Source organism: Pavona decussata, unplaced genomic scaffold (assembly GCF_977016875.1).
Source record: "Pavona decussata unplaced genomic scaffold, jaPavDecu1.1 SCAFFOLD_394, whole genome shotgun sequence".
NCBI lineage: Eukaryota > Metazoa > Cnidaria > Anthozoa > Scleractinia > Agariciidae > Pavona > Pavona decussata.
This window is the reverse complement of record NW_028145765.1, coordinates 1-20788: the sequence shown is the minus strand read 5'-3', so window position 1 is coordinate 20788 and position 20788 is coordinate 1. Positions and strand designations below refer to the sequence as shown.

Here is a 20788-nt window from a genome sequence, read left to right as displayed (position 1 = left end):
CTAAGTCTCTGGAGTCACCTTATGCTAATGAGTTCAAAATTTTGGCCCACTATGCTCTTACCTCTCGTAAGCGACCACCTAGACTTGACATATTGGGTCGTTGCTTGCGGGAGGTTTGACTGTATTTGTGTTTTGTGGTGCCAATAGTTGCTCGTAACACAAAAAACCCACAACACAAAAACTAGTTTGGCTCATCATTGAGGGTAAGGTGGAGCCTCTGCGTAATCATACGTGTATTGTCGTGTTCAGCCAACTCATTCTACTATTACAAGGGCAAGCAATTAATTCTTTTGAGCAATCAAAAGGTTTCCTAAATTTCCTTTAAGGTGGTTTTGCACGAGATTTTCGAGACATACGCAAGTATCCATTTGAGTAAAAATCTTAATGTATATTATTCGTTCAATCCAGTGATCCTAATATTGCCCCCCTGGCTGTCATGATTCACCGTACGGATCGCCATGCAAGTAACAATTAAACTAGTAACCTACTTTAATGGCCTTAGCTCCTACGAGTCTCCTGTAGCTCAATGGTGTAGCTTCCTAACTAGTTATCGGAAGGTCTTAGGATCCACTCCTGATTGGAGCACTCAGATTTCCTTTTCCCGAGTGTGTCACTCAGTGAATAATACGTCATTCTCAACATTGTAGATTATTGCTTATTTTCGAAGGCCTTTGTTGACCATACATCTCTAAGACCATGAATCTGTGTCATCTCCACTAATAACTTTCCTAAAGATTGGAACCTTTAAACTTACCAGTATCGGTATTGAATTAGTACAAGAACAAGGTTATTAGAGCACCAGGGCTTACCTGACAACATCTAACCTCTAACATTTAAATTCTTTGTTTTTTTTAGTTGGTGGAAGATGACTCTGCACCTGCTTATGTCTTTGCTAGAGTTATCAGAGGGATTGGATCTGCTTAAATCAGTTGATTCTACTTCAGACATTATAGCAGGTCTATTGTTTGCTATTTACCTTGTCATGGCAGTCATCCTTCTGATTAATATGCTGATTGCATTGCTATCCAACACATACCAGCGAGTGCAAGTAAGTTTTTTTTGGAAGTCGTTTTGTTCTTATTTCTGTGGTTTCTCAGATCTATCCATGTTGTTGGCATCGCTGCCCCAGCACAATTTGCTGTTTAGAAAGCGTTATTACGTTATTTATTACGCACAGCCTTCATGCGCTCTGTTCCTGCAACGTTTCTCCTATGCAGTACAAATAAAAGGCCCGGGCCTGTCACCCTTCCATTTTTCCTGCTGTATGTCCCCTAGTTTGTCCCAACCAATATGATGTTGTTCATTGCACCGTGCGTGCTGTCCATAATATATTATGCAACTGGATAGCTGAATTAGCAGGTGTAACACCCTGTTATATTAATTACACAACGGCTTCTTTCGTATCATCTTTCCTCAGACGTCCTATCGCACAATATAACCGATATTGACTGACGTGTGGACAGCCTTTGCGCAATAAGATTCACAATCAGACTTGAGTTTGTGTTGCAAGTTGTCAAGGAACACGAATATTGTACGACTCTTGTGATTCTCTCAGAAGTGCCTTTCATACAGATTATAGTCAGCGACAGGTGTCGAATTAACGTTCATACCCAGAGATAACTTGTAATGACGCAGACTACCGTTTTCTCATGCTTATGGTGACCTATTTTAAAGATGGCAAAACACTCCTGATGGGCATAAATAATCGCACTAACGGTTGACGGCCCATTTTATTTTCAATCCTTTTCGGACGATACACTTTGAATCTATCAATTTATTTATATTGAATGTGGTGGCATATTTTAAGCCTGGTGAATAAATGAGAATGATGAATTTTCAGTTAGTGACACAGGCATATTTGGAAAATTTAACTCTGAGAGCTCCTAACGGGAGTCGAACGACTATGAATTTTCCTTATTTTCCGAGTATGCCTGTGTCACTGACTAAATAATACATCATTCTCATTTACTTACCAGACTTCACCTATGCCATAACATGCATTCCATAGCGCATATGCTACACATCGACATTCAAATCCCGGCAGTTTGCAGGATGTTTATCAAGAACCTATTGAAATGACTTAGCTACCACGAGTCTCCTATAACTCAGTTGTGGAGCATCCGAAGTAGTAATTGGAAGGTTATACGCTCCACTGGTGCTAGATAACTGTGACACAGATTGAATAACACATCTTCCTTATTTATTTATGCAGACAACAGAGGGGTAATTTAATTGAAAAGAAATTCTAAAGTTTGCTCAAAAATTTCATAGCACTGGAAAACTAATTCCTCTCAATTTCAAAAGGGAAAAAATGTAGCTAAAACGCAAAAGAAAGGTCAGGTAATATTTTCGTTCAGCCAAAAACAGCTAGTGTATTCGAGGAATACGTTTCCGTCCCTAAAACTTTCTGCAACTTAAATTTTCAGGTAAAGCACCCGAACAGACCCATCTAGATAAGCTTACACAAATATGTTTTTAAAAGGGTAGAAAACGATCTGGGAACACAAGAGACAACATTTAAAGTGTTTTGCTTAAATGTTCTCGTTGGGTGCTCTGACAATAGTGACATATGCCAAAAAGCTTCTTTTCTCTCCTTAGGACAATGCAGAGAATGAGTGGGCGTACCAAAGAGCTGTTACAATCCAGACGTACTGTGACTATCACCCGATCCCAGTGCCTTTCAACATCATTTCTATACCTGTGTCTATATTTTGTTATCGCCAAAGAGAGAAATCTCTTGACGAGGAAATTGACATGCATATGGTGAGTTATTGATTAGAGAAAAATAAATTATCTGTAATGTATCAAACACGAGGAAGAGAGATTTCCAAACACAGGAAAAAGGGTTGGAGACACGAGGCGCGGGCTAGCTTTTTTTTTTCAACCAAGGTCAAGGTGTTTGGAAATAGGATGAGGCACTCTTTCGAGTATTTGATCTAGCTTCTCAAACCACAAAAACAATTCTAGTAGAAATCTAAGCAAAAGTTCACCAAATTTTTTGATAACTAACACGTACACGCTAGTGATTTCCTTTGTTTTCTCTTCGTGAATTAATAATTTCTTTTCACGGCCAAAAGTTCCAGTTTGATTGGCTAAAAGTTAACAAAATTTAGCAACTGATGATGATAATTTGACTCCTTGACGAGTAGCACTTTAGCAATGTTCGGAGAATATTACCCTCTGTCTTTGTTGTAGGGATCTTGCTTTGTTTGAGCCCCACCAGAATAATATCGTTTTATGTCATTGTCAAAGAATATATTTAGATAAAAAAAACTATCAATAACATATCATAGCAATCCTAAGATTGTTAGGGCTTGTCAGTCAAGATATTTAATGTCAAGGAATTAAACTTTGCTGGCATAAATCTTAAAATATTGAAATTTAAATGGCGTGTTTGCATGTGATGGGTTTCTGTTTTAATATTATTTGGGAGCGAGCACGCACCTCTTTCAGCAATTAAGTGTTGCATTTTAGCGATAATTATGCATGATAATATACTTATAGATGGATACGTCTCTTGTTTACTTGTGTTTCTTTAATGTTTTTCGTGTGAAATTGGTCATTTGCGCATTTTCCAGTCAGCCCATATACTTCAAAGCGTGCGCGTTCATTAGGAGTAAAGAAAGCAGAGAGTGATAACATGGGCAGTCAACAAATTGTTCGAACAATTTTTTCCTTAAAATAGCCTATTACTTTTTGCAACAACACCATTTTAATAATAATTTCAATACTGGTTTTACGCATTTCAAAACAGATCGTCAATATTCTTAAGTGCTTACCTGATATAGCAGTAATTAGACCAGCGCCAGAAGTACAATTTCAAACACGTGTAGAAGGAAATCAAAGAGTAGCCAGATCTTACTTTTATCTAACGAACAAAACGTTTTTTGTTTTTGTTTTTGTTTTGCTTTTTATTTACGAGGCTTCGACTTTTTAGTCATCACCGTAAACCCAAGAAATCTTCACTGAATAGCTTCTCCAATTTTACACTCTCTGTCCAATATTTTTAATTCATTTTTTAAAGCGCGAATGGCAGAAAGACATTGGTATTCCTCTTTTGCAAAAGTACAGGTACAAATATGGGGATTCATTTCCTCCCACAGGTACGTATTTCTACCAAATTACGCAATAGCTTACTAATCAGAGACAGGCAGTTTCCGGTGGGTGGTTGGTTTGTCAGTCTTGACAGGATAGTTATTATCACCCTTCCAAGAGTAGTGGTGCGATTTTATAGTATTTGGAATAAAAGTAAAATGTTTCGGGAATTGGTCTTCATTAATTTTTTTTTCTTTAAAAAGTGGGTGAATACTTACAAAATCTCACGTTATAAAAAAAAAAACAACAACAACAACTAAAATTAGTTGAGGTATAAAAGAGGAAGTCGATACTCAGCAGGTTTTTAAAACTTAAAAGTGCTTGACTGATTGATTGATGGATTGATTGATTGATTGATTGATTGATTGATTGATTGATTGATTGATTGATTGATTGATTGATTTATTGAATGATGGATAGATACAAAAGCAAAAAATTTAAGGAATTTCCCATTTTAAATTTCCAAACATTTGTAAAAAAACAAAAGGGATTTATACAGATCTTTTGTACATTGCATAAATCATTTATGCATTACTTATAGAAATCAATCAGAAACTGAAAAAAAAAAGGTTGAATAAAAGGTAACATAACGACAACTCTAGTATCTGGTATCGTTTTCCTCTTACTTATTTTTATTGATGCTTAGTTTATAAAATATAACTTCGTTAAACTCAAAGTTTTAGGATGTAATTGTAATGTACAACCAAGATATGTCGTCAGTGACACAGTAATGTTTTTATCACCCGTATGATCACAAGCTGAATTAGATTCCATTCAGTCTTCAACATCAAAATGCAGGTAGAAATATAACCACATTTTAATCGGTGTAACATGTTTTATTTAATATAGATAAGCATCACCAGATGCTTCAGGACACAGAGAATACGGAAAGGATGGTCACACAGGTTCTTTATGGAACTTTCAAAAATCGGGAAGACTCTGAAGCTCTTCTTCCTACTGGTCAAAAGGTACACCTTCAAAAGTATTTATTTACAAGTAATAGCTTTATCCACAGTGAAAACCTAACACTTTACATTTTTTTTTAAGTAACGCATTTTCTCAAAAGCAGTTGATTGCTTGCGAAAGCAGCCACGACCACGAAATGTTGATAACCTTTTGTCGCTCGTCTGTGATGCATATTTAGGCGAACGTTAACTTCAAATGCGTCTTTTTCTTAGTAAAGGTTTCCAATCTCTATGCTTCATCATTTTGAAGATTCTCGACTAGAAAATTTATTAAACTTCTCCTTTCCTTTCGGTCTCACGGTTGTTTAAAAGCTTTGTTAGTTTCGGTGCTAAGTAGTCTGTGACTCATCCATTCAATTCAATTCAATTCAATTCAATTCAATTTATTAAAGTACATTTTTCACGAAGGTAAGGCAAGAATGCACTAGCCCGCAAATAGCATAGGCTAATCTAGGTGGGTAGTGCAGTTGATTAGTATATATTTACAGAATATAATTTAAAGATATACCAATAATTAATGTGTAATAAGTTAAGTAAAAAATAATGACTGTCTAAATTAAAATTAAGAAAGTTTCATATTAGCTAATCATACCACTGATATTTGAAGTTTTTAATCAGAGTGTTGACGTCAACATAAATATCCTCTTGATCAAGAAGTTTTAGTAATCTGGTCTGAAGGCATTTCTTAAAGGAGGCTTTAGTTTTTGCACGGAAAGATTCCGCTAATTCATTCCATTCCGAGACATTTAAACATCCTAGCCACGTTTCCAACCGTAGCATATTCTTGACAGATAGCTATTCGAGTTCTTTAAGAGTGGCAGATATGAGAATTAATTTGCTGACACCGGCAAAAAGGTTTGGACCAGCTGAAATTTGAAGATGTTCCGTTCGATGACACCCGATCATATGATACGCAAGACATCCAGTACCTACAGTGCCTACAAAATTGATAACCAAACAGAATCTAACACTGTGTTTCTGAACACAGCTTGCATTGTATACCATTCATGCATGTACTTTTATATGATAAGCAAAGTTGTTTGCCCCACTTCGTTCCTTCTCACACTTTTGAGCAAGTTACGCAGTGGAGCAATATTGAAATCGCTTAAGGAAGGTCATCTGGAATTGTAATTTACAATGTATACGTTTTATTCCAAGGCATGGGAGACCGATAGAGCCATTGTCATCGAAGACTGTCTTTTGACTTGTCATGGCTACAAGTATTACCGAGGAGACGATGTGGAAATGGGCATAAGATGCGGTGCCAGATACTGCACCGCGTTTTCACCCCATTTTCCCCATTTCGAGGTAAGTAGTTTTAATTAATTCCAGATAAAACTGGAACACATATTCAACTGAGTATTTTATGAATTGTTTATTGTTAGATTAAGTTTGACAAAGTGGCAGGTAGCCAAGTCTACAACAACAGGGAAAGATTTAGTCTCTTCTAGTCACTTCACAGACTTAAGGATCAGGCTTTAAAGCCTTTGTTTTCAACCTAATTCTTACCTCGAAACGTTTTTTGTTTGTTTAATGTGACTTATCAATACAGTTGACTATAATGTTTAATTGTGCATTGATATGTCATGAGCAAATGAGCTGAAAATACAATCATAAGTACTCCTTTGCTTTTTACTACAAAGTCTAGATCTCAGTGTAGAATGGTTGCTCTATTACGTACCAGAGAGAAACTGTATCATAAACGAAACGTAAATCACATCTCCTTCAGGTTATGATTCTGGAAACTGGAGAAACAAAGTGGCTGGGACTGGGAGTGGTGTTTGATGATTACGGCACAACCTCGATGCCAGGCTTGCACTGTGGAACTGTTGGATACCATACCGAAGAAAGGAAAATCTACGATGTTAAAAATCGTAAAAACAAGAAAACTACAGGTAGCGTTGAAGTTGGTTAAATTTCCCAGAGGGGTCTTTAATTTCAGGCCTAATATGAATTGTCCCCATCAGAAATTAAACTATCATAATGGAGATTCAGGGAAAAAGCTATGAATTTTAGGATATTTACAAAAATACTATAGGTAGTGTTGAAGCTCTTTTAACTGAACAGGGGCTTCTTTAATGTCAGCCTGATTAATTGTCCATTCCCGAAACTATGGGGAGTCTGGGCGCTCACTGTCATTTCAGATTTTTTCCCCCTGTCTTTCGATTCGGAAAACTTGAACGCAATCTACGTAATTGAAACTTTTACTATTTACTATGCTGTATTTTTTCTTTTGTTTTTGTAAACGGGAGAAAGTTAACTTCAGGTCTACAAATTATAACAAAGTGTGTTGCTCCATGTAGGTTATGCAGTTTCCCGTCGAGGTGACGTCATTCGCTGCACAGTTATGTTTGAGAATGAGCAAGAGAGAGACGGAAAAGTCCGAGTTCCGGTCGTGTTTACCGTGAATGGGAGTAGGATCATTCTTGAAGGAAATGAAGAGACCCAGGCGTACATTGATTACAGTCCAGACAAACCTCTCTACCCTTATGTCGCTTTTAAATACGAGAATAGCGTGTTGGCTAAGGTAATAAGATAAACATGTAACTATTATCTAAACTAAGACCAGCAAACGTGTTAATTTGGCCAAAGAATGTCTGAAGTCTATAAACAATTTTGATCACAGAGAGAAGTAAAACTTTAATCTTCAATGCTATGAAACTAATTTTTTACGTTTCAGCAATCCTGCCTTCATCAGAGTGAGAATAGTCAGGTTCGTTGTTATCATATGCAAATAGGACCTTTTTTTCTTTCTGCAAATGCACTCGCGTAAGTCTAGCATGCAGGTTGCGAGGAATCAAGGTCTTGGTAAAGAGCTCTCGGATCCAAGGTTTGTAGCTAAAAATGAACTGCATTTCCTCCAAACTAACCTGGCAGTAGCGGTGCCAGTTTCCTCTTTTATCAGGTCTATCCGATGTTCTTCTGCGCATGGTTGAATCATTTGGTGTTTAATATATTACGAGCAAATAGGCGGCAGGGCAATGGAGAGCTGAATGGGACGCAGTTATGCACAAACGTCTATGTGGAGGCGTGGAGGTGTAGTAGTTCAATCAGACTAATCGTCCTTTGGTCGGGAGATCAGAGCGTGCATTATCGTTTTAACAAGAAACTTTAACTCACCTTGTCACTCGTCACTGACTGTACAAATGGGTATAGTACCGGTGGCATATCCATGGAGTAATCCGGGGATGAAATAAGATCCAGCACAGGGGGACAACAATACTTCTAGTAACAGCTCATTTTGACAGACCGAACCACAGGCTGGAAGATGTGATGATCGGAGTGATCGGAAAGCGTCCGCCTGATAAGGATGAAGACGATACAGAAGATACAGATAAAGACGCAAGGAAATGCGTTTCATTTTCGACAACAAATCCCTGGAGTTGAGGACTCTCAACTAAAACATTGGTTTCTCACAATTTTTGAATTAATTAATTTGTTATCTTTTGTTTCCTTACGATGGAGGCAGTATTGCCAAGGCATTTGCATATTTATTTGCAATGCCTGAATTATGTTGATAGACTTACCAGCGGCTGTTTTAATGAAATTTATCTTCTCACCAGGTAAGGTGGGATAATCTTAAACCTGTCGTAACCGAGAAATATTTTTGTCCTAATGCAAGATCTTTGAAGACCTAAATTCTCAACCTCGATAATTTCATTTACAACTTTCTGATTGGTTTACACAGGACAGTTTTGTGACTCTTCGTCCCGACGGGACAATATTGCAAAACCCCTTTCAGACAGTGCAACACAACCGACAGTTCAAATGAGACGTCTGTTGCTAAATGTGACGTACAAACGAGTACGTATAAAGTGTGGGTTTTGGTAAAAATAGATACTGTCTCAGTAAACAAACAAACCTTTTTTGGCGCCACTCTCCTTTGGCATTTAAGAAGAAAATTTGCGATTTTTTTTCTGTAATGTTTTTCCCAATTGCTCTTATAGATGCGTGCCAGGGAAGACGTCAATAATCAAAGCTTACAATTACAAGAGGTGAAATGTGAGCTAGCAGCCTTAAAGGATGTGACAAGGGGCTTGGAGGAAAAGCTTGACGCTTTGCTCGCAAAGTTTGACGATAAGTAAAACATGGAACAGGCAGCTATAAAATAGGTGACATAGGCTCGTAATAACGCTAGATTTACAATGAGGAAAGCCGTAAGAGCCAAATAGAATTCATTTCTTTTAAACATTTAGTATGGAAGGAAAGTTACTTAAATATTGCCTTTCCTGCAAATGTTTTTTTACCCTCTCGATAGAAGCCATCCGTAAAAGACTGAGACTTCAATTTAAACAGTACTAACAATGTCAAAATGTCAGTGTAGTTACATCAAAAGTAAACAGAACTTGATCAGCTTAGGCTTGTATTTTATTTTACGTGTTTTACTCAGTTTTTAATGCACTAGAATGATATCTCTTCATTTTACATAGTTTAAACGTACACGGTGTTAGACACAGAAATTTGATACGAAAAGAGATAGTGCCAAACCCGGCCCAAATGATTAAAGCGATCGTCCAAAGTAGATTGTGGAAACTACAACCACTAAAGATCTTAAGTCATTTTTTTTAAAAAGCGAGATATGACCCTTAAGGCTTTAGCAATGGAAATAAAATAACACTTCGCTGAAAACAGTTCTCTAACTCTCATTAAATTGTTTGCGTTGTAGTTTTGTTGGTGTTGCAATATCAGATGGTGGTTAGGCCAAATTCTTCTCCCATTTTGCGAGGAAAGTATCCTTCGATTTTTTTAGTATAATTCGAAGAAATTTTGGTTTTTTTTAAACTAATTTGGTGCACTCCAGGTTGCATGACGTTACAAATGGTACAACTTGCTTACCCCCAAAGCGTGTATAAATTGACGCTCGGCATTTTAAACAGTACGAATTTTATTTAATTCTAACTCAGTACACTAAGCAATTTACTCCCTTAGGGTTCATTCATAAAATCCTATATCCGCACTGGCATGTTGCGTACACATTCTTGCTTTGTTCTGTTCCTATGACGGGTTAACTGATCAAAGCTATAATCGCACAATAATGTGCCACCTGGTTTCATCTCAAATCACATGAATTTTTTTTGTGGGATATAGGGTTTTATTATGAACTTTCAAATAATATTTTTCGTAGTTAGTATCAGTCCAAAAGCTTTTTGTATGCCCTTTAAATATAAGAATACTATTAATAAAGACTTTCTTTTACATCTGTAGTCCTGTTGCTACTATCTCTCTAGCTGCAAGGCCCTGCAATTTGTTAATCAGACGAACCAGGTGGCAGTTGCTTGTGGTCCCTGAAACTGCTCATTTATTGACTAACGTCCCATTCACACCATCAAAACATGTTTAATTAAACCAGGTTTAACAAGATGAAAATTGGTATCAGAAAGCTGAATCATTGGCTTTGAAACAGTATTCAAGTAAACTTTAACTTGCGCTTTCATTTGTGTTAAATCTGTAGTCGACAAAAGTCCGAAAGCAGCTTTATAAAGGAAATAACTTTAAACTGTGTTTAACTAAGCAGCTTTTAAACGTGTTTAAGCCTTGGAGTAAATGGGGCATAAAATACTTAATTTTTTAAGACCCAACTATCAAAAGGCTTAGAGGCAAAAACATTGCATTTCGTAACATGACATCTACACAGAACCTAAGGAAAAAAAAACACCTCCTGCAGCAAGAAGAAAAGCAAGGCCAAAAAAATTGTCACTCAGTTACAAGTCTTTCTGCAGGAAACTGTGTTTTTACTGCAGTCGACACATTTCCCCAGTAAGAGGTATGCATTTGTCATTAGTATTTACAAACTCAGCCGCCTTGGCATTTTAAGCAAATCTTATTGGCCCGTTATGTCAGGATCTTCAGCATTGTGCACCTTCTGGGAGGTGAATAATCAGTCTGGAACTCTGGGAAATGCGTAACGTTCCAAGAAGAGGAAACAGGCGCAATCAATTCTCACTTTAAACGTGGAGAAATCACCGGTTAATGAACATTGTCTCACATAAAAGACAGAGCAGACAGCCAACTTTTTCCATAATCCTTTTTGTTTTGGGCCCAGACAAATCAGCCATTTTATTGATTTGAGGGCACGACCCAAGTAGTCATCTAGCCCCGTTGTTAAAATTCTGCCACCGTAGTGAGGAGAATGTAAGTTTTGATGATTTTGACTCGATTCAATAGTGCCGGGATTTTGCTCAAATTCTCATCTTTGACAATTTCATAAGAGAACCCAAAGTCAGTAAAAAGTCACGGGATTCTATTTTCGGCTCGCCATCAGAATGAAGACAGACGGTTTCCCCGTGCTATTTCAAATGAAACTATTTTGAGAGCAATTTTTTTCAAAGCATTTTCAAAGCATCCCACCGCATCGCTCAGTGATTTTAGAAAGTTTATCCTACATTTTTGAAAGCTGTCACGAAGATCAGTCTGAGGGTTTTTTCGTTCTTGATGTATCCTTGTGTCCTTAGTTTCAATAACTGTAGTTTTACCTCATGTAATGACTGATGTGTTCTTAGTTGTCACAGCTATTATTTGTGTGCCTTTCTTGTATTAATACTTTACATTCATATATAATAATAACTGTTTTAGACTTCCCTAATAGCGTAGTAATTCCTAGTAGTTATATCTATTGCATTACCTTCTCTGTCCTTGTGTGTATTTTTTGCTATCTTGCTGACCTGTAATTTATTTTGATTTAATGCTGATGTCAACTGGCTGCCTGGCCCCACTAGCCCCTATGGTTATTCCAGGCAGCCAGTACTCATTTTATTCCTAATTTTTTTGTAATGAAATTCACATAAGACAAGAAAAAAGAAATATATATATTTTCCCTCGTTTTAAACCCGGTCATTTCATTGAGTCTTTTATGGCGTGTTGAACATTTACCGCTGATCGTTTGTTCAAGTTTCGATCGATGAAAGCACGTGGTTCTACTTGTTGTGGTCTGTTATAGAGGTTGACGGAGGTTTCCTTTTATAGTTCTAACTCCAGTTAGCAGAGCAACTGCACGAAAAACTTGTGAGTATCATTCGGTTTTCTTTAAGCTTTCTTATCTGTTGTAATCCAGTTTCCTTTGTTTTGTTTCATTTAGCGGATTTGTGTATGTTGATTTCAGTGAATCGTTTGTTCGTGTAATAAACAAGCCAAATACACTGCAGCGCATCTCAAAGTTCGTCCTGTTGCCGCTGCTTAGAAGTGGACAAGAGCTTCCTACACCTCGATTGGAAATACGGAATGCCACTCTCGGTTTTTGGGCAACAATTTACCTCGTAAAAACTCTTTCATGGACTATTTGGTGGATGTTTTCAATGGCAATCGACAGCCGATTGGAATCGTCAGGGTTGGATGCAGACTTTCGAAGGTATGCACACATTTTTATTCTTCACGTAGCTTAAAGTTCACAGCAAATACTACAACCACTTTGCCAACATTAGAGAGCTTAAGCAACGGCAACGGCGACGGCAACGAAGACGTTACTTGAAAATATTACTTCATTTTATCTGTGCTTCTTCGCGATTATTTCAACTCATCCAACTTGTACAAAAATCTGCGAACTACCCAAGAAGCAAATTGGCAGGAGTCGCGTTCGGGTTAAGAAAGAGAAACAAAAAATCACCATCGTGTGTTCACGCTCTCCACAAAACCTTCAATTTGGTCATTTCACGTTGTTGTTTTGCAGAGGACGGCAAAGAAATATACAAAAATTCAAAACGCACGTGCAGAGCGATTGTTTTTGCTTATTAAACTTATTGATTTACGGCGTTGTCGTTGCCGCCGCCGTCAACGTTGTTTAAGCTCCCTCATAGGTCTAAAGGTGGTTTGCATTGCCGCCATGTTGGTGAACAAAACAAAAGAAAATTTGCTCACATAATTTGCATAAAAATGGCAGTTAATCTTATTGTTCTTGCCCACCAACATGGCCGCCATGACGTCACATGCAAACCACCAATAACTTTTTCTCTTTTAACACTAGTTAGTTGTCTAATGCGGCATTCACACCAAGGCTTAAACACGTTTAAAAGCTGTTTAGTAAAACACAGTTTAACATTGATTCCTTCATTAAAGCTGCTTTCGTATTTTTGTTGACTACAGATTTAGCCCAAATGAAAGCATTAAGTTAAAGTTTACTTGAATCCTATGTCAAAGCCAATGGTTCAGCTTTCTCTTACCAATTTTCGTATTGTTAAACCTGATTTAATTAAACATGCTTTGTTGGTGTGAATGGGGCTTAAGTTATGTAGAAGGTAAAAGTAATTTACGTTAAAACACCAACTGATACAAATTCGGTAAGAAAAACAGCGGAATTACACCAAAAACTACAAAAAACGGGTAAATAAGTTATTTGCAGATAGTTTCAGGCAAGAGGGTGAGGTTAACTGAAATCTAGTATTATTTCTGGGGAAACAGTTGAAAACAGGAATTTTGTTTCACAGCCAATTTGTGCAAGGAGAAAACAACGTTTGATCAACATAATTAACATTAAGCCCACGAAAAACTACATCGAGAGATCTAAACAAATATAGTTTTGACTGTAATACAATTATTTTGATACTAAAATCTGTTACAAAAGGCAATCAAGACCGTTTCAACTCAGTAAATCCGCTAACAAGGCTATGTCTTACTTCTCAGAGATTTACTCTACGCGATTTGTTTTTCAGTTCTATTAAAAAAAAAAATGCAAAACACAATAAACACACTAACACACAAATTCTTTACTATTTTGATCGCAATATCCTGGAACAATTTTTACCTGAATAAAGAACAAACTTCAATAGAAACAATGTTGAACTTTTACCTAAAAAGCACGTATTTTTATGGTTTAACACTTCTATTTAAAACAGCGTGTATATAAGGATACAAAGCCCCTTGTTTTCATTTCAAGATTATCGCCCAGTATGACAATGATGGCCCTATTCACACATGCCTGCTTTAGAGAAAACGTAATGGCAAGACACTAACACTTTACTACATTCAATAAACAGTAAAAACTTAAAAATGATAGGTTAAGCCTGGTCCACACAATAAACACACACACACACAACTTTTCGATCGCAATATCCTGGAATAATTTCCACCCGAGTAAAGAGCAAACTTAAATAAAAACAATGTTGAAACTTTTACAATGCACCTAAAAAGCACGTATTTTTATGGTTTAGGTGAAAAGGCGTGTATATAAAAGGGTCCAAAGCCCCTTGTTTCCATTTCAATATTATTGCTGCAGTTTAGTCGCTTACCTCGTCTCCCTCGAGCTCTACGACGGACAATTCGCCCAATCGGACAACCATGGCTGGTGTCACATGCCTGCTTTAGAGAAAAACTTGAAAGCGGGACACTAAGACTTCAATACATTCCGTAAACAGTTGTAACTTTTAAAAATGATACAGTAACTAAGCCTGGACCACACGAGCAAATTTTTTATGTGGCAAGCTTTCTGTGACGAAGATATTTGTTCGTGTGCACGAAAGAACAAATGCTATGTTGAAAACTCGTTTGGCTATGCGCCACAATTGACTTAGTACAGCGGAGAGACGCGTCACAGCAAGACCAGGGCGTAAGGTCTTGCTTTCCCTCGTTCTATAAGATGGTGCCCCTTACGAAAAGACAAGCAAGTTTTGTACGTGGAATAATACAATTTTTATTATATAGGAAGTGGAAAACGAAACCAAATAAAATGAGTTAGAAGGCTCAATCGTAGGAAACCGCTAACCTCCGAAATCTTGCCGAATTTTCTGTAAAGATTCGTGCACACGAACAAACTTTCGCATGTGACATTTTTTCGGTTGTCACATAAAAACTGGCGCACCATATTTGAACCATTTTTATAATGTAAAATATAGAGGTCAATTACGACTACAATCAAGAACAAAAGGGCTTCGGACGAATGTTAAAAAAGTATGCTTTTAACTGCTTATTTAGTTTAACCTGACCAACAAAGCCATGTTACACCTTTACAATGCATTTTACTCTCCAACACTCTCCCACAATGCAATCTTGAAGTTCAAAAGGGGTTTCCCTACAGGGACTCAACATTTTTTTTTTTTTTTTTTTGGGGGGGGGGGGGGGTGCCTAAGGTGGAAACTTTTCTCAACCCTTTTGTCCTTTATTTGTGGTGGGACACCTAAAAATAATTTTAAAAAAATAATTTTAAAAAATACAAATTGTATGTAATTACGATCAAGCCTTATGTGATCAAGTGCTATTTACTTTTAACGTAGAGTCCATTGCCATGCTTACATTGTTAGTACTGCTTTGGGAATTTCAACCTTTTACAAATGGCTCCTATTGAAGGTAGAAAAAGTTGGGGGAACTGGAATATTCAATGTTTCTTCCAATTGCTAAATGGTTTAAAAATAAAAATCAATTCTACCGGCCCATAGAGGTTTTCCTTATTTTAAATCTGGCGTTATTAACATCTCTGAACGTGGATGAAGAAGTTTAAAGGTGTCGGTCCATTTTATTACTTGTTGAACTTTGACAGCAGAAGGTCAATCTTTTCTTCCAAGCTTCTTGTCACATCCTTCAAGGCTGCAATGTCAGATTTCACGTCTTCTCTGGCACACATCTATAAGAGTGGTTAAGACCAACATTATATAAATTTAATGGACAGGGGAGCCTCCAAAAAAAGTTTTTCATTTGTTTATACAAAATATTATTTTTACTGCCAAAGTCTTTCTTTGTCGTTCGTGAGCAGTAGACGTCTCATTTGAATGTTTGGCTGTGTGGCACAATGTCTGGCAGGACATTTTCGCAACATTTCCTCGTCGGGACGAGGAGTCACAAAAATGCCGTTGGTAAACCCACCGAAAAGTTAGAAATATAATTATCGAGGTTTTGACTATAACCTAAGAGATATCCTGAATTAGGATCAAAATACGTCACAGTTACAGGGGCGACACACCTGGCGATTTTATTCGTTGATCGCGGCGAATTTGATCGCCAGATCAAATCGCTTGCGATTTCCAACCCCCGATTATTGCGGACACACTTGGCGATTTTTTTCGCCGATCGCGGCGATGTGGCAGTTTCGAAATGTCATTGTGATAAAATTGTCCAACCTGATGGGTTGACTTTACTGGCGATTCGCAGTGATGAACGTAGAAAATCGCGGGAAGGGGCAGACTTGGCGAATGCCGGCGAATTTAAAGGCCGCCGATACCTGATATGCCAGATATCGGCGATTTTATACGCTGATCGCGGCGATCGGCGTATAAAATCGCCAAGTGTGTCGCCGGCTTTAGAGCAGATTAAAGAATGCCCGATGTTTCATTAGCGGGATGACAAATTTCAATAAAACAGTCGCCGGTTAGTTATTAAGTATAATACAGGGAAATAAATGTCCAAAATAAAGCATTTTAATAATACTACAGAGGGGAGTGCGCCGCGTAATTCCAGCATTCAAGTTGCGAGAAACCAAAGTTTCAGTTGAGAGCCTTCAACGCCGGTGATTTGTAGTTGAAACTGAACTGCAGTTCCTCGCGCCTTCATCTGCCCTGACCCGGCAAGTCTCGATCAGGCCCCAGTCGTTCAAAGAGTGGATAACTCTATTCAGTGGATAAATCGCTGTCCAGTGGATAAAATGTTCTCCAAGCAATACATTTTATTCCATGGATAGCAAGTTATCCGCAGGATAATGTTATATGCCCTTTGAACAACTGGGGCCTGATCACTGCGACCATTACATCTTTTAACCTGTGGTCCGCTCAGGCAAAATCATGCGGCACTGGAACCTTCTAGCCAAAGACAGAATTGGTGCTGATGTGTAGTCGTCTCGATAAAAATGATCCCGGGGCATTTGAGGGCACTAGATACAATACATCAGACTATTGATACCTAAAATAACTGGTGACCTTCCGTTATATTTTCGCAGGAATTACTGACAGGACAAGTCCGGCGTCAGTTGCCAGTGCAAGGAAAGGCGCCATTTGGCGTTGGCGATTTGGTGGTAATCTACTCTCGGCTTCTAACTTTTCAGATTCTTTCGCGCGTTGAAGCGGGACACTGCAGATCTTCCAGTATTGCAAGAAGTTCTTAGGTGGGTACATAATGAAAGAGATTAGCTCTAGCAGAGATCGGCCGCATACCACAAAATACATGTTTGTCTTCATGTTTGTCGCTTCACGCTGAAATAACTGTCGTCATTGCGGTTCTTTTACAGCCGTGAAGAAATGAAAAATAGTATGGAGATTTACACTTATCCATACGCGGCTTGAGGTTAATCCGGTTTCTATAGCATGAGGGAACTAGGCTTTATTGGATGTTAGTCCATCGTAGGGTTTCTCTAAGGATATGTCACTGGTATCCAGGAGGCGGCGTGGTCGAGTTCTTAGGGCGCCGGACTTGACTGAAATCCGGAGGTCCCGGATTCAAGTCCTTCTCTGACCGCTAGCTGGAGTTTTTTCCCGGTAGCCCCGAGTTCAATCTCCTGACCAAAGGTGTTGAAGAATCAACAAAAAATGATTCAGCGAATCCGACAGAAAATCGGATAGGCGTGATAAAAAGGAAAGTGACGCTGCCAGTACATGTTCAGTTCAGAGGTAATCTGTTTCATGTTCAACTAAAAACGTTGGACCCCAGAGATTTTATAACCAAGACTTTGGTTTCTCGCTTCTTGTACTGTTAGACGTAGGTGAGTGTACTACTTTCTACACAAGCGCAATCTCGTACCCAGAGTCATCAGGCCTTTAAGTCAGCGGGTGGGCGCCAGGAGAGACTCTGGGGTACTGGAATTCTATTACCGCAGGTTTCTGCGGTAAAACAATGGAAGCCGTTACGGGACAATTATGGGACAGCCCATCAAAAATTTTAAATAAAATTTCAGTTCCTCAGAGTCTCTCCTTGCGCCCATCCGCTGAACAAAAGCCTGAGGACTCTGGGTACGATTGACGCAAGCGATTTCGAAATTTTGAATTCCTCTAGTCTTATTTGAATACCGCAGTAGCAACGAACTAACACGGTTTTCTGACTCTAATGAAGGCAGCATTGCCGGAACGTAGAACATTAATTTCAAAGTGTTTAAAATTAGCTTCTGTTACTCGGGATGCCTTTTGAGTTGTCTATCGACTTCAGACATTCTTTGGTCAAATTATCACGTTTGTTGGTCTTAGTTTCGAACATATTAATTTTTACTACCTTAGCCAACACCCTATTCTTGTATTGAAAAGCCACGTAAGGGTAGAGTAGTTGGTCTGGGCTGTAATCAATGTACGTCTCTTCATTTCGTTCAAGAATTATCCTACTCCCATTCGCGGTAAACACGACTGGAACTCGGATTTTGCCGTCGTCTCTCACTTGCTTACTGCCAAACATAACTGTGCAGCGAATTACATCACCTCGACGGGCTACTGCAGAACCTACATGGGACAATAAACTTTGTTATAATCTGCAAGACTGATGTCTATTTAATTCTTTACAAAACAGAGAGCATAGCAAAGAAAATAAATGGATCGAGCTCAGGACTGTTGCAGGTTTTGATAGCAATATCTATAGTCAGATATAGTCAAATGAAACACTGAACATTGCAAATCGAGCATCTTTTAATATACCAATGTTTTATTGAAGGAAACAAAAATAAAAAAACTTAGTAGCCGTACTGACCTGAATGGAAATGAGCTCGAACGTTTGTAAGTAATGAAACGCCAGCTTGCGCAAGGGCTTACGTTTATAAGGTTGTTGACACATAAGCAATTAAGTTCTACGCTTTAAAATTAACTTTTTTTTTTTTCTAAAGAGTAGTTGATAGTCGTGTGAGTGTTATAAGTTCCTTGCGGCGCTGTAAACTCTCATGGTGTGACGTTGTCATTCTAAAGCGCGTGTACCATGCATAAGGGCATTGCACAACTGTCACTGCACTTCCTGACTTAAGTTGGATATCAACAGTACCACTAAGAAGTTAATCGCAAAGGAATGAGGTTTGGGGAGAGAGAATGATTGGTTGGCCTCTCTGCACTGCCAAACCTCAGAATCAGATGTACTAGCGTTTTTTTTCTTAAAAGTTGAATAATTATGTAATGGTTAGAAATCTAATTTTCCTGCTAAACAATAAAGTGAATTATGTGAACCTGTGTGGACCGGACAAGAAGTACGTACATTGCTGAAATGAGTGGGGAGTCTAGAGCACGGCTTCAGGTTCGTCTAGGTTCGGTGGAATCATTAGGGGAATAGCAGTTAGGAATAGAGAATCGGCTTCGAGGCAAGACAGTTTAATCCGAAGAAGGAGAATAAGAACTAACGCGTCCAAGGATTAGAAGGTGCTTAATAGCACAAGAGCGAAACCAGCGGAAATAGTTAAAAGATTTGATCGCGCAGTTCACGTGCAAATTTTAATTCAAAATTCCAAGCTATAAGGTTTGATATTGTCGCGCTAACGGATAGTCTTTTTTCTGTGGGTCCGGTGAGGCTTCCATGCCATTTTTAGTTTGAGTTTTTTGTAGCAGTGTTCAACGTAACAATTTCTATTCGGCATTCTGCTGCAGCGTTTTTTTTTTTTTTTTTCCTAAACTATCCCCGAATCACAGCAAGTTCACAGACTCCCCATTTTTTCGGATAAGGACAATGCATACAAACGCCTGAAATTAAAGACCCCCCTGGAATATTAAACGAACTTTAACTCTACCTGTAGTTTTTTTGCTTTTTCTATCTTTAGCATAATCAGCATCGAAGATTTTTCTATCATCAGTATGATATCCAACAGTTCCCCGTCTCCAGCCTGGCATCAAGGTTGTGCCGTAATTATCAAACACCACTCCCAGTCCCAGCCACTTTGTTTCTCCTGTTTCCAGAATCATTACCTAGCAAAAATGTCATTTACCTCTGGTTTACAAAACAGTATCTTGCGTGTATTTAAAGTACAGTTAATAAAAGGCAATGGTTATGAAGGCTGACAAACCTCATTGTTTATTTTTTTTTGTTAGCATTTTTGACCTTGACCGTTCAAAAACCACAATAGATTTTGAAATGTGTTGGAGCAACTGACCAATAGAAACGTTCTTCTTAAGACATTTAGCTGTAGTGTGAAAACGTTAAAACATACAATTGTGCACGGTCGCAGCCCTTCCAGCATAAATTGCAGCACCATTGGTATCGCATAACTCTTAGCGTTGTTTTATCTACAGAGATTATTGTAAGAAATAAGGGAGGGATGTTATCAAATCGAATTTGCTCAGTGATGTGTTTTTGTTATTCAATGATCTAATACCATGGTCGCCTGTATTGATGTCTAGGTCATGAATTTTACTTTACAAACCATAAACATTGTTAGTACAATTACTTTTGGAACCATAAGTCACCAAGCCTGGTTCTTTGGTTACTTCGTGAGAGAGAGCAATTCTTTCCCTGTTGCTGCGGTTGTTAATAACTGTAGAGTTGAAAATCTGTCACTTTCTTATTAAAAGACAGCTAAAAGTCAGCCCTTCATAATCTGTTTACTTCAACTCCGCATTTCAGTTTATTACTAACCTCGAAATGAGGAAACTGGGGTGAAAAAGCGGTGCAGTATCTGGCTCCGCATTTATTGCCCGCGTCCTCATCTGGGTGATATTTGTAGCCATGACAAGTCAAAAGACAATCTTCGATGTCTATGGCTCTGTTTCTCTCCCACGCCTTGGAATAAAACGTATTGTAAATTTGCAATTCTAAATGACCCAAATTAAACCATCCTAACTCTATGGCGTTAAAACTTCGCTTATAACCTAGAACTGCATGCATGATAACTGGAATAGAGAACGGGATGCGTTAACCCTTTCTTG

At 38.2% G+C, this 20788-nt stretch overlaps 2 protein-coding genes across 2 annotated transcripts in view; one reads left to right on the top strand and one right to left on the bottom strand.

Annotated features, from left to right (window-relative positions):
- The window catches only part of LOC146451192 (short transient receptor potential channel 3-like), a 31458-nt gene extending 21208 nt beyond the window's left edge, over positions 1-10250 (top strand). Inside the window, exons 13-20 of the mRNA XM_085099485.1 lie at positions 856-1048; positions 2599-2763; positions 4025-4103; positions 4945-5063; positions 6219-6368; positions 6790-6955; positions 7364-7587; positions 9008-10250. Of these exons, the coding sequence (XP_084955611.1) occupies positions 856-1048; positions 2599-2763; positions 4025-4103; positions 4945-5063; positions 6219-6368; positions 6790-6955; positions 7364-7587; positions 9008-9145 (1234 nt within the window). The 3' untranslated portion in view covers positions 9146-10250. The remainder of the gene's footprint in view (positions 1-855; positions 1049-2598; positions 2764-4024; positions 4104-4944; positions 5064-6218; positions 6369-6789; positions 6956-7363; positions 7588-9007) is intronic.
- A 1962-nt stretch (positions 10251-12212) lies between these two features.
- LOC146451191 (uncharacterized) lies at positions 12213-20747 on the bottom strand. Its single transcript, XM_085099488.1, has 4 exons — positions 20499-20747; positions 19657-19831; positions 18174-18394; positions 12213-15606 (listed from the first exon to the last, which is right to left on the bottom strand). Exons 1-4 carry the CDS (start codon positions 20745-20747, stop codon positions 15502-15504), a joined length of 750 nt encoding a protein of 249 aa, XP_084955614.1. The 3' UTR covers positions 12213-15501.
- Positions 20748-20788: the final 41 nt, after the last annotated feature.